We start from the raw sequence: 12,100 nt of genomic DNA on the forward strand, positions 1-12,100 counted from the left end.
GTTTAAAAATTTATAGACCTAATTGTAACTATATAGGAATATTTTGCTGTGTCTGAATTTTATACAGGGAGCTTCTTTCATAAAAATGGTCATCAAATTCACAATAAAAAAAAAAAGTTGTTTCAACAAAGGTTCAATTAAAAAATAAATAAGAACGTGAGATAAAACATATAGATAAGTGTAATGTCTACCACCAGGCCTTCCTCAGTTTTAGCCCTTTCCAATGAATAAAAATAAATAAATCTTAATCTTGTATTACTGTTCACTTTATGTGGTGGTGAAGCAGCAGAACAGCCCATCAACATAAAGTGGTTGCACCTGGCTATTTCAAAAATAAAAAATCCAGGAGGAAGCCGAAAACAATTGGTGCATCTTCCCTTCTCCAGCCAACGATATTATCCTGTCCCTGGATGGATTAATATGCATACATCAGCATTCGCTTTGATGTGATGAATATTCCATCAATTACAAATGTATACTCTGTAACACACACACACACACACACACACAGAAGATGTTTGTTCTCTCAGATCCGACCTGCTTAGTATAATTTTAAAGATTTAAATAACCAGAAGAGACTGAAACCCCATCATAAAAGACAGCTAATGAAAAGCAGCTCTTTTTAATCAAATGGATTACACTTTATTGGGAAATTAAATAAAACAATGCAATGTTGTGAGGGGGAAGCAAAACAACATTGTCCAAAGTGTTAAAACTACATATAAAAAATGCAGATAAAAGAGCATGATAAGATCCATCGCATATATCTGACGGTGAGAAACAACTAATAACGCTAGTAAAATAATTTTTAGGGGAAGGAGTTGAGGGAACCAACAATGAGCTCAATCTATTAACAAGATATTTACTTAAACAATAACCGCAGTGGCATCTTTGTATGGCATGTTGTGTACCATGTACCACAGAATAGAAAGCTCCAATCTGTTGCAGATAGACAGAATCTGGTCCAGGAATTTTGCTACTTGTAGGAGTGCCGTGGATGATGCCCGCAGATTCAGCAGAACTAGGACCGAAAAAAAAAAAAATATTATAATAAAAATGATCTTCAAGTTACAACCAAGTAGGTAGAAGGCAGAGTCATGAGTCTTCTTCTTGGCCATGGCATTTGTTTATTTAAAAAATAAATGAAAAAATAAATAAATAAACAGAGCAGAGGGCACCATATGCATAACTTTAGAGCAACAAATTGCAATAAAAGCAACAACAGCTTCACACACCAGATATGTGTGCACTGTGTATTTAGTCACTATCACACATTCAATTAACATACACATCGAGCAAGTGCGGTCATTGCAGACCCCGCAGTCATGGAAAATCTACTCCCATGGATTGTCGGCTGAGAGTCTGACCTCTACAAACAGGCCCTTTTAGATTTTAATCAACATGAGCCTGAATGTGGCATCGATTAGCCGTTTTTCTAAAGGTACTTGACAAACAGATAAATCATTTCTAGCTAGCTAACATAATAAAATATCTTTCATCTCCTTTCTTTTAAAGGAAAAATATCAATATAATTTGAGACCAAGAACTTGGGAAGACTTAATTACTAGTATACCCCTAACCTGTATTACCTTAATAACATACGCAGGATTGAGGGTTAAAAGTGTAAATTTGTAAATAAATATTTTTGCTAATTTAACACCAAAAGACAGCTACTCTGTTTCCGTGACCCAAAAGATGGAACAAAACTAACAAAATATTGACATCAGCATTAGGCATCTGCCAAACTGTATCTTTAACCATTTGAATGGTTCCACAACTGGTACATCTCTGCTGTAAACGAGCTTAGTGCACTATCTAAACTTCTATCGCTGAAGTTTAAGTCTGATGGATGATGGAAGTCTACATGCTAATGCTTTCCAAGACTGACTCAACAAAACCTGCATTAGGGCACATACCTTCCATCTATTTCCACATTCATTGCAGAAGACAAACGTGGTCATTGGCTCATCAGCACTGCGAGTTTGAACCTGGGAAAGAAAACGGAAAAAGAAAGTCACTTAAAATCATAGACTACTAAATCAGCGTATGCTCTATCATTACCAATATACATGGCTTTATCAGATTTCACATTGTCTGAACAAATTAAATAACTACAACCTCCACAAAGACCTCTACAGGCAGCCTGCATATCCATACCTGTGTGTAGGTGCAGCTCTTTCCCTTGCATTTGCCGCAGGTGAACAGATCAGTCTGAGTGCCCCCAGTGGTGGCCATCTGGTGGTCCCTGACAGCCTCTTTGGTCAAATTCTTCCTCATTTCCTTAAGCTCATCACTGGCCATTTCCTACAGCGGGGGAAAAAATAAGAAAGAAAGAAAAAGTGCCAATAAGTGTTTAAGTAAACTAAATCTGCTATCGCGAGAGAGCGAAATATATAATCAATGACAATGACTAAGGGCACTGTCTGTCTCTTGAGATTGTGCCATCAACAGCTCACACACCTCTGCGGTCATCTTAGCCATCCGCTCAGGGGTTACGCTCCCGCACAGCACGGTCCTCCTTAAATTCGGGTTCTTCATATCCTTCAGATTTGAGATTCGGCTCCTCACGCGGTTCTTATATTTCATGTCTGTGTTCTTAAACTCTTGGAAGATGCGTAATTGCAGGTCAAAGAATTCAACTTCACCAATGAATTTATATAATAATAACAAAAAGAAATCCCTGGCCTTACAGGTGGCTTAGTGCTGATGCTTCTAGTCGATTATTAGAGTGGTTAATGTAGTCATTTATCAAGCATGCCTACCGTTCTTTGTTTTAGGTTCTCCAATGTCTCTTTATTTGTGTAACACGCTATAATTAAAGGGTGCTAGTGTTCAGACAAAACAAGTGATTCAAAAGATGAAAGGCACAATGTGCTCATTTATATCACCAGCACCAAAATACACAACAGACACTGAGAAGACAGTATCCAGAACATCATGAAATAACAAAACTCTGCCTCTAAAGAGTTCAATCAGAGGGCAGGGATAGCTCAGTAGGTAGCGTGGTCACCCCATAATCGGAAGGTCGGGGGTTCAAATCCACTGAACAGCTACCCTGAGGTATCCCTGAGCAAGGTACTGTCCCTACACAGTGTTCCCCGGACACCTGATTAGTAATTTCCCCACGGGGATCAATAAAGTATACATTATTATAATGTAAAGGATATATTCTTCAATCTGTGCTCCAAGTTCGTCACAATCAGCACCAATAGCGATATAATCATCTGTAAAGGATTAAGTATCAGGCAGTGGACAAAAACAAAGAGTAAGCAAACACAATTACAGATAAGTGCTTTGGAAAGTTTGTCATATTAACGTTTCAGATTACCTCCAGTCTGCAGAGCGCTTGCTAGCATCTCTCTGCACTTAAGCCTGATGGAGTCAGAGGTACTCGGGGCACGAGGAAAGGTGTTGATTAATGTGTTGGGAGCAACTTCACTGGGTTCACTCTTGCTGCTGGAATTGCTGCTGGAGCTGCTATAGGAGCAATAAGAAGTGTCATAATCAGTTCTGAAGCAAAACACACTTAGAAGCAGAAGATATAGTAGGTGCTTTCAGCTGCTAACTTGTTTCCCAAGGACTCATCACAGTGGATGGATCGGCATTTTTGATTTGATGCTGACTTTACACCAGATGACCTTCCTGAGGCAACTCTCCCATTTATCCAGGCTCAAGGCTTGAACTATGAGTACACTAGCTTAGCTGAGGCTTGGTTTATATCTTCTCCAACTCCTAAGTATGAAAGATGTATTCCAGGTGTACACTAAAATGGAGAGCATTGCTAAAAGCGTGCATGAGGAAAAAAAAAAGTTTTCCTTATTACCTTTCTTCTTTTGCCTCTGGGCTTCCTTGTGAAGGAGAGACGACAGGCGTTGATTGTTCTTTCCTCTTCTCCTCTGAAGTTTTATCTCCAGCTCCTGGCTCATCTGGAGAATGAGTGAGAAGAATTAAGAAGGCATCAGAATCAAGGAAGTGAGAGGTGAAGGGAAGGCCATTTCAGAAGCTTAATGTTAGCCTGCTTTATCCATCCCAAAACCAGTTGTTATGCGTTTTTGGGTTCACTGTCCTGATGGAACACCCAACTGTGTCCAAGTTTCAACCATAAAGTTGTTGATTTGGGGTAAAGTTGCAAATTTTGGAGGCAGTTCTGCTTCATAATTATGCCATCAACTTTGTGCAACGTACCAGTAGCACTGACAGCTGCTGTAGCATTATGCCCCAGAGCATAATGCCACCACCACGATGTTGCTTGACAGTGTTCACCTTTACTCCTCCATTCATACCTCATCATTGTCGACAAGGCATTTGGTTTGTCAATGTGGGCAGCTGCAAATTTCAGTTGAGCTCGTGTTATTTCGAGTTTGGAGCAGTTGGCAGTTGGAGCATGCTGGCAAAGACACACTACCAGTTGTAGTTATGAGCGTGCAATCAATCATGATCACTATAGGCCTTGTCAAATTAAAAAGACATTGCAGAAGCTTCAGCATGTTTTAAAAGATTTGAGTGTATGTATATATTTGAGGCTGTATTTGACCCAATGTGTTTTTACCCTATGTGGATGAAAGAAAATCCAAAATAAATTCAAACTTTTACACCCAATTTTTTTTGTTTTTGATTTTTCTCATTAAAAAAAGAAATAAGAAAAAGAAAAGTTCAAAGAAATTACTAAAAGCCCAAAATTACCATCACATTCATGCCCTTGACCACAAATGCAGCCAGACATAAAACATAAGGAGCCTTTCACATCGGACGCAGCATGGGCTGCAATTACCGCTAACTAGAGCAAAGAATCCAAAATTTGTGTGGTTGTGTCGTGTGGTTGAACTGGCGCAGCAGTAGGCTTCGTTTCTACTGGTCGTTCGCACAACCAACAGAAACATCACAGTGCGCTGCAGATGAAGATGACCATGGCATGCGCAAGTACTGGCGCGCCTTGATTTTCGCAGCCGGAAACCGTTATTGCGCAGTGCACACAATAGAAATGAATGGGTTTCAGAGCACAGCACTGTGCATCCAATGGGAAAGGGTCTTAAGGTGAGAAAGGGCAAAGGTATGAAATAAGGATGGAGGAATCAAACCAGATTATCAAAATTAATATTACGTTGTAATTTCCCTTAAAGCGTCAACATAAGGCTGGGAAATGAGTGGCCTATGTATCAATAATCATTATGACATTCTAAACGGATAATAAACAAACAACAGTGAAACTCAAAGAGAAATCCAGATTTATGTATAGATCCAATTATAATAGAAAAGACACATTCAATCCCTTGCAGCGGTATTGATTTCAGTTTACAAACCACAAACTCTTTAGGCATTTAGAAAAAGAATAAGTATTATGTCTATTTTACACCTCAATAAAAACATCTCTTCTCTCTAATCTTCTCTGGCTGATGCTTGTCTTTACTCAAATCTTCACTCAAACTGCTGGCTGCTGTTCATTTGTTTGTGCTGCTGAACAGCTCACTTACTCACAACTCCGTGGGTTGAGAATTGGTGTCAGCAATTTATAAAAAGAACAAGAGGACATTTTTGACAGCTGGTGTACCCGGCAGAGTGCAACGTGTTACAGTAAAAAAAAAAAACAAAAAAAAAAAATAGGGGGGGGGGGGGGGGGGGATTCAAAATTGGCTTGATTTCATGAAGATCGATAGGCGTTGATACAAGCATGCCTAACAGCTTTAGACATGCAAGTACATTATAGAAGCAATTTTGCACAGCCTGAAGTAAACATAAGACAAAAATAATAATTACCCAAAAGCTTCTTCCATGACTTGATCAAGGATTTTGCAAGAGATGTAACCTCCTCATCTGTGCTTTGTTTACGGATGGCATTAACGGACATCCCGATTCTGGTAGACTGTGGAAAAGACATGGTGTCAGAGCATCTGGGTTTCGGCGCTGCCTGTGTCCAGGACAGAGCCAGAGAACATATGAGCATGATACCTGCAGCAGCTCCAGAGTCATGGGGATACTGCGCAGCTCCTTCAAGAGATCCAAAGCTCCAGCCTGCAGAATAAAGTGGAGGGATGATCATTTAGACCATAACACATTTTTTTTTTCTCTAAACTGATTACTCAGCTCTATCATCAACATGAGTAAGACCAGAGCTGTGTTTAGCCACAAGAAAACATAGTAAAACAAAAAAGGAAAATGTGGTGCTTCGAACACCCTGCTATGTTATGGAAGCTTGTGCTAATGGCAGCTCATTCAACACTCTGCACTGTCTCAGTAATATGGCAGGATCTATACACATGTTACCACTGATACATTTGCACATCTGGCACAAACACCAAGAGCAAAAATTTGTTAACACCTTTTGGCTACTTTTAGTTAAAAGACTAGTTAAAAGACAAATGTTGTTCAAACTGGCAGCTTCTTTGGATTCAATCTACTCCAGATTATACGTAATTTAGGAATCCTTAGATGTGGAAGCTGAACAACTGATACTGGCCTTTCAGCCTTGTCTGCTTTTAGAAAGTGAGATGACACATCCAGGTGATTGTGGCCAGTGTTTATCTTTTGGGTCATCGGAGGTCCAGGTCTGCCAAGTAAAGCCACTGTGACCCATTGGCTAAATTATTCTGATACCATTTAAAATGTAAGTTACATTAATGAAAAACATATCCACCTATATGACTAACTGCAGTGCAAAGTTAATTATTCAGTTAACATTATTTTGGTGCTTCTGCAGCAATTGTGGTAACTGGTTTGACTGAGGAAGACACTAAGCAGATTGGCCTGTGCAGGTCAGACTTTGGGCACTACCCCTCATGTCTCTTTGAAATTGTGTTGTGTTAAATGTGGTAGGCAAGCGACAGGGCAGGACATCTGCTAAACGAAGACTGTAGCTGGATCTCCAGCTCTGCTAGAGTAATCTCATTGAAGCATGTGCAACAGATTGCCTTTATTATTATTACTAATAATAGTAATAATAATAATAACACCAGAGGAACACTGTCCATTTACCATTTAAACAAACAAAAGCAAAGAGAAGGGGGGGGGGGGGGGGGGGGGGCATATTTTGGATTTAAGCCTGAAGTACTTATATTAAGCAGATAGAAAAATGTACAATTGGTTTGTCAGTCAACTGGGAAAAACAGAATAATCATAATAATAATCTTAATGGAAATTATTTTCTTTGCATAACAAATGAGAGATGTTATTGTTAAATAGCGGAAAAACAAATTTTATGGTATTTTACTCAAACAGAAACCAAAAATATGTAGAACATGCGTGTATCCAGAAAACAGTAGAGCTATGAACGGGGGAAGCTTTTACAAAATTTTGGAGGTTTCACACTCTAAATTTTAGGAGTCTTAATGACAAATTGCTATTAACAAAATCATGTAATTGTGTTGGGTTATTTGTCAAAGACATTTTAAATTTTATTTGATGTTATCCTACTTATTTTGAGAAATTACAGACTTTACAAAAGAAAGTTATACAAGCTACAAATTGGGCCAAGCTCAAAACCTTTTTTATGGGTATAAACTTCTGAAGTTTACTGAATCTCACATTTTTCCAAATTCTCGTTTAACATAAAATGTAGTATTTAAACTCACTGACAGACTATATGAGCTTATCCCAATATACACTTCCTTTCGCACACACAACACACAAGAAAAACAGCTCTTGAGGAGAAACTCTGTATAGTAGGCATTTTAATAATAGACCACCCCTCTAAATTGTAATTAAGCACAAGAAAAATCATACTATTTTCATGTGCCGTTGGATTAGTGTAATTATACTTCAGGATAGGGTAATTTTAAGATATTTTCAGTGATCATGTACACTGGGCATCGTACACGTATTCTGTCTATATTATCTGACGTTTAGGCTCCTATTTATAAGCTCTGTGCGGAGTACCATTTCACAATTGACTTGAAACTACGAAGCTAACTCTTTCCTTACACTATGAGATATCTATCTCTTACAATCTCCCGACTTCCATTTTTTGGGGGATTCTATATTGTATGTTGGACTGTTACAGTCTTTTGATTACATTATCTTTTACACTTTAAGGTTCCGTTTATTAATCGAGGAAATAATCAGCAGATTAACGGATAATCATTAGCTGCAGCTTTGTTTATGTTTATGCAATGATGCTTGGACTACAGGAGCGGCAGCTTGGTAGCTAACAGTTAGCCAATTAGCTACTAAGAAACCTCCCCCAAACAAACCCCAAAATGAAACCTAACCCGAAGGATAACAGAACAATATCACTCTAATTTGTTTAACGATTTGATATTCAGTCATTACATTAGCTAAAAGTGACCAGATCTAGAATTGTATTATTGCCTTGCGAGGCCATAAAGCTGACAGCGGTTAGTAGGATGCTACGTGGCTAAGTCCTAGCAACATAGAAACCTCCCATTCACATAAACAGACTCGCAAGGGAGCTAATTAGCGGCTAACCATTAGTCATAACAACAGGTAGGTTAGCTTTGGAGCTAATTGCTGAGGGCAAGGACCGGAAAACCATCGTCAGCGGAACAACACAACAGTGCAGAATTTTTGTTGACAACTTTGGGGTTATTTAGCACACGTTGAGCCCGATCCTGACTGGATTTCCCAGTTAGCGCTCATGTTAGCTACACCATCAGTCAGATCGGCATTCATTCCCTCACACACATCTTACCCCGTTTTTCTTCTGCGCCATTTTATCGATCTTCTTCGCAATTCTGATGACCTCCTCTTCTTCCTTTTTGCCCATGGTGACCGAGCTGGTAAAGTCCAAATGAATTAGAACCAAGCCAGAAACTAAATTTGCCACAAAGACCACGCCACTGAACAGAAAGCAGCGGCAGTGACAGCTAGTCGGCGGACCGGGACCGCACACCGACCGCAGCAGACCTGACTAGTAGATGCATGATGAGCTCAAGGGAACTCAATCGAGATGCAACCTTCTGGAAGCCTGATATCCCAGGACAGCTATCACCTAGACAATTTAATCAAAGAAGAGACTTTCCGAATACCGAGATAAAACTATATTTCATAACATCTGATAATTTTATCTTCGTACAAAGCCTGGATCTTTTTTTAATCAGCATGGCGACCTGTCGTTAGATAGCGCCAAAGTGCCATCTGGATCTAGGTTCACAATCGGAGACAATCCAACTTGACCAACAGCCTAAACACTCCGGCTTTATGTTTTCACAAAAACAGTCACTCACACAACAGGTTACTGTCCAGAACTTACACAATTCATAAGTTGTAATCGCTTTGTATTTTCTAGTTAGTTCTAGTTTTGTTTTTTGTTTGTTTTCTGTTTGTTTCGATGTATTGTTTTTGAGGCAGTTCACTTCATTCAGTTTCCAGAGCAGGTTTGCTCGTTTCAGTTTAGTTTTTATTGTGTAAAAATGTTTATAGTTTTAGTTCAGTTTAAATTAGTTTCAGGGTTAGTTTTAGTCCAACAATACGTCACTAGGCAAGATGTGGTAACATTTTTTTTTTTTACCAAACTAACAAATACTAAAACTTCTTATATTTCTCTATATTATTATTGTTATTATTATTATTATTATTATTATTAGCTAGTTTTCCAAATTTACAAACTAATTTCAATTAGTTTTAAATTTTCAATGTTTTCAATTTTCCATTCTTTTTTATTTTAGTTAGTTAAATTGTTTTTTTCAATAATAATAATAACAATAATAATAATAATAATAATAATAATAATAATAATAATAAGTAACTGACATATATATTACTGTATATTACTGGCATCAGAAACTCACTTCAAGCTAAAAAACTAAAGTTACACAAGTCAGCTGCCATTGTGCAGGAGGAAAGGTACACCCTGGACATGTTGCTAATCTATTGCAGAGCTATTGTGGAACCCGCCTAGGCTATATTTTTAACTGGACTTCATATTTTTGAGTTTCATTGCCCCGCTTTACCAGTGTGTAAGTTTACTGACTCATTGCATGTGTTCATATTTGGTCAACAAAGCTCATTCTAATAGATCAGAAAAGAAAGTTGGCATCTGACCTTTTGGATATAAAATGTAATGATGTTATTCTATTAGACATATGTGTGAAACCAGGTGAATTTGGCATAAAAACAAAAGCAGACAAAAAAATCAGAAAGATCCAGCTTGTTCATCCTTAAGTGCAAGTATGTGTTTGTACAGATTCCTTCAAGGGATAGGATACAATATGAGGAATATTTTATTTAAAAGTTAGGAAAGGACTGAAATAAATAATTTACAGGAGAATGTGACAGATAGACAGGCACCCTGACATTATGAAGAAATTTGGCCACATCTGTCACCACTGCAGAGGTATAAAAATGTCACAGTTTGCTGGACTAAGTGGACATGCAGAGTGGTGGTGTCATGGCTTCATTGTAAGCTGGGGTTTGGGAGTTTAAGTTCATGTGAAAACAGAGATGCTGCCATCTTGTCAAGTGGTTAAAATATACAATATCTATTAGATTTGCCCCAAGCAGTGGTGAATAATGTATAACTGAGTGTAATTAAAAGCCCACGAAAGAGCCTCTGTTTTTCTGAAGGAATTATTAGATGGACTTGGGCTTTTGAAGAAGGCACGACTGTTGTGTAGTTCAAACTTGTAACCTTTGAGGACCACAATCCAGGCCACAGTGATGGCAGACTGTTGATCTTACACTGTGACACGACTGACTTGCTAATTTGGATCTTTGTAATCCAAAGAGACCAGCATGTGACATTACCACCTAATGACTGAAGGTTAGGCAAACACTGCAAACACTCTGAATAATTTAACAGAGAAAGTGCAATACACTGGTAGCTACAGTACATACAATGTAGAGTATCTAGCAAAGAGAGGTTAAATGCTAAAGTTAGTGCTAAAAGCCATGTAGTTTGCAATAGAAATGAGGTAAGGAAAAATAATTATACTTATTTACATTTATTTACACAAAAAAATGTAATGGATTAATCCTGGTGACTTACACATGTCCTTTCTTCACCACCACTGTCTACATCTTCTAGGATGGTACACGTTAGCAGGAGATATGAATGCCTTTTATTCAGTCGGGGCCACTTAGGAATTGGCATACCGTATGGGAACTGTAGTACAGTGACACAGCTCTCGACTCCTGATGCATGTGCTCGACCATTAGCTACTCTCCCAACGGCCAAAATTCAAAATCCACAACATGCATTTGGATGAATTGCCCCATCCAAGTGTAGATACAATGCTACAGATTCCCCCTCTTTCTTGTTTATTTACTAAAGCCCCGCTACACAAACTGCATGAACTCTAAATACTGATGCATCATGTGTCCTGATGGTGGATTTTCAATACCTGCTGTGAGGTAAAAGTGCTCTCTAAAGACTTTATTCTACCTCACGCTGTCAGCAGTGCGCAAAATCTTTAACCTAATCCCTATTAGGCGAAGACCTCTCAAATCTGATTAGACAGACTGCTTGCAAATTAGAAATAGTCCAAGCCACCTGTGGTATCTGTTGGAAGAGGCAAACACTCACTAATATCATTTAAACTGGAAAGCAGCTATACTTTCATTTCACCACCATCTTCTTCATTTATTTCTTATTCTGGTACTTACTAGACCCTTCTCTGAGTCACCCAATATTTATTACTTTGTCTTTAAGTGCAAATAAGGAAAAGGAGAGATGAGGTATTTATGGCCAATAAGGCTGAGAAAACCTTATCGCCGGTAAATATGGCCAATAAGATCATTTCTGTATTGTAAATGGAGATTTCCTACTGGAAATAATACAAAATAATTTGAAAAATATATACATGTATATCCCACACTTTCTCTAATACAATAACATAATCATTTATTTACTTCCTTACAAATAACAGCCTTCTTTTCTAGTCCTCTGTGGTACACTCCCTATGTATTTTTGCTTTTTTGCTGCCTTATGTGCTGATTAAGTGTGAGCAAAGATTAGGCAAATTGGCCATGATGTTGCACGTCCTAAAATAGCCCTCGAACGCTGCTGAGAGGCTTTGACCAGCGCTCAGAGGAGCAACAGATATACGCTTTCTGTTGTTTTAGCTGTTATTATTAGGATAAAATGGGAACTATCCGGTAAGAGTTTGTTTGTTTCATCTATCAGCATGTTTACTTATCCAGTCAGTCATTT

At 38.3% G+C, this 12,100-nt stretch overlaps 1 protein-coding gene across 1 annotated transcript; it reads right to left on the reverse strand.

Moving 5' to 3' along the window:
• Nucleotides 1-619: 619 nt before the first annotated feature.
• On the reverse strand, nucleotides 620-8,850 carry tcea1 (transcription elongation factor A (SII), 1). Its single transcript, XM_006792169.3, has 10 exons — nucleotides 8,642-8,850; nucleotides 5,947-6,009; nucleotides 5,755-5,860; nucleotides 3,824-3,926; nucleotides 3,329-3,477; nucleotides 3,168-3,224; nucleotides 2,461-2,615; nucleotides 2,158-2,304; nucleotides 1,917-1,988; nucleotides 620-1,021 (listed from the first exon to the last, which is right to left on the reverse strand). Exons 1-10 carry the CDS (start codon nucleotides 8,714-8,716, stop codon nucleotides 1,013-1,015), a joined length of 936 nt encoding a protein of 311 aa, XP_006792232.1. The 5' UTR covers nucleotides 8,717-8,850; the 3' UTR covers nucleotides 620-1,012.
• Between the last annotated feature and the right edge of the window lie 3,250 nt (nucleotides 8,851-12,100).

Source organism: Neolamprologus brichardi, chromosome 18 (genome assembly GCF_056152115.1).
Source record: "Neolamprologus brichardi isolate AB-2024 chromosome 18, ASM5615211v1, whole genome shotgun sequence".
NCBI lineage: Eukaryota > Metazoa > Chordata > Actinopteri > Cichliformes > Cichlidae > Neolamprologus > Neolamprologus brichardi.

Excerpts from the sequence above, each read along its gene's own strand:
- tcea1 (XM_006792169.3), bottom strand. The coding sequence starts at position 8,716 with ATGGGCAAAAAGGAAGAAGAGGAGGTCATCAGAATTGCGAAGAAGATC. Across the intron at positions 6,010-8,641 it reads TGGCGCAGAAGAAAAACGGG|GCTGGAGCTTTGGATCTCTT; the intron begins GTAAGATGTGTG and ends TTTATTCTGCAG. Across the intron at positions 1,989-2,157 it reads AGAGCTGCACCTACACACAG|GTTCAAACTCGCAGTGCTGA; the intron begins GTATGGATATGC and ends TTTCTTTCCCAG.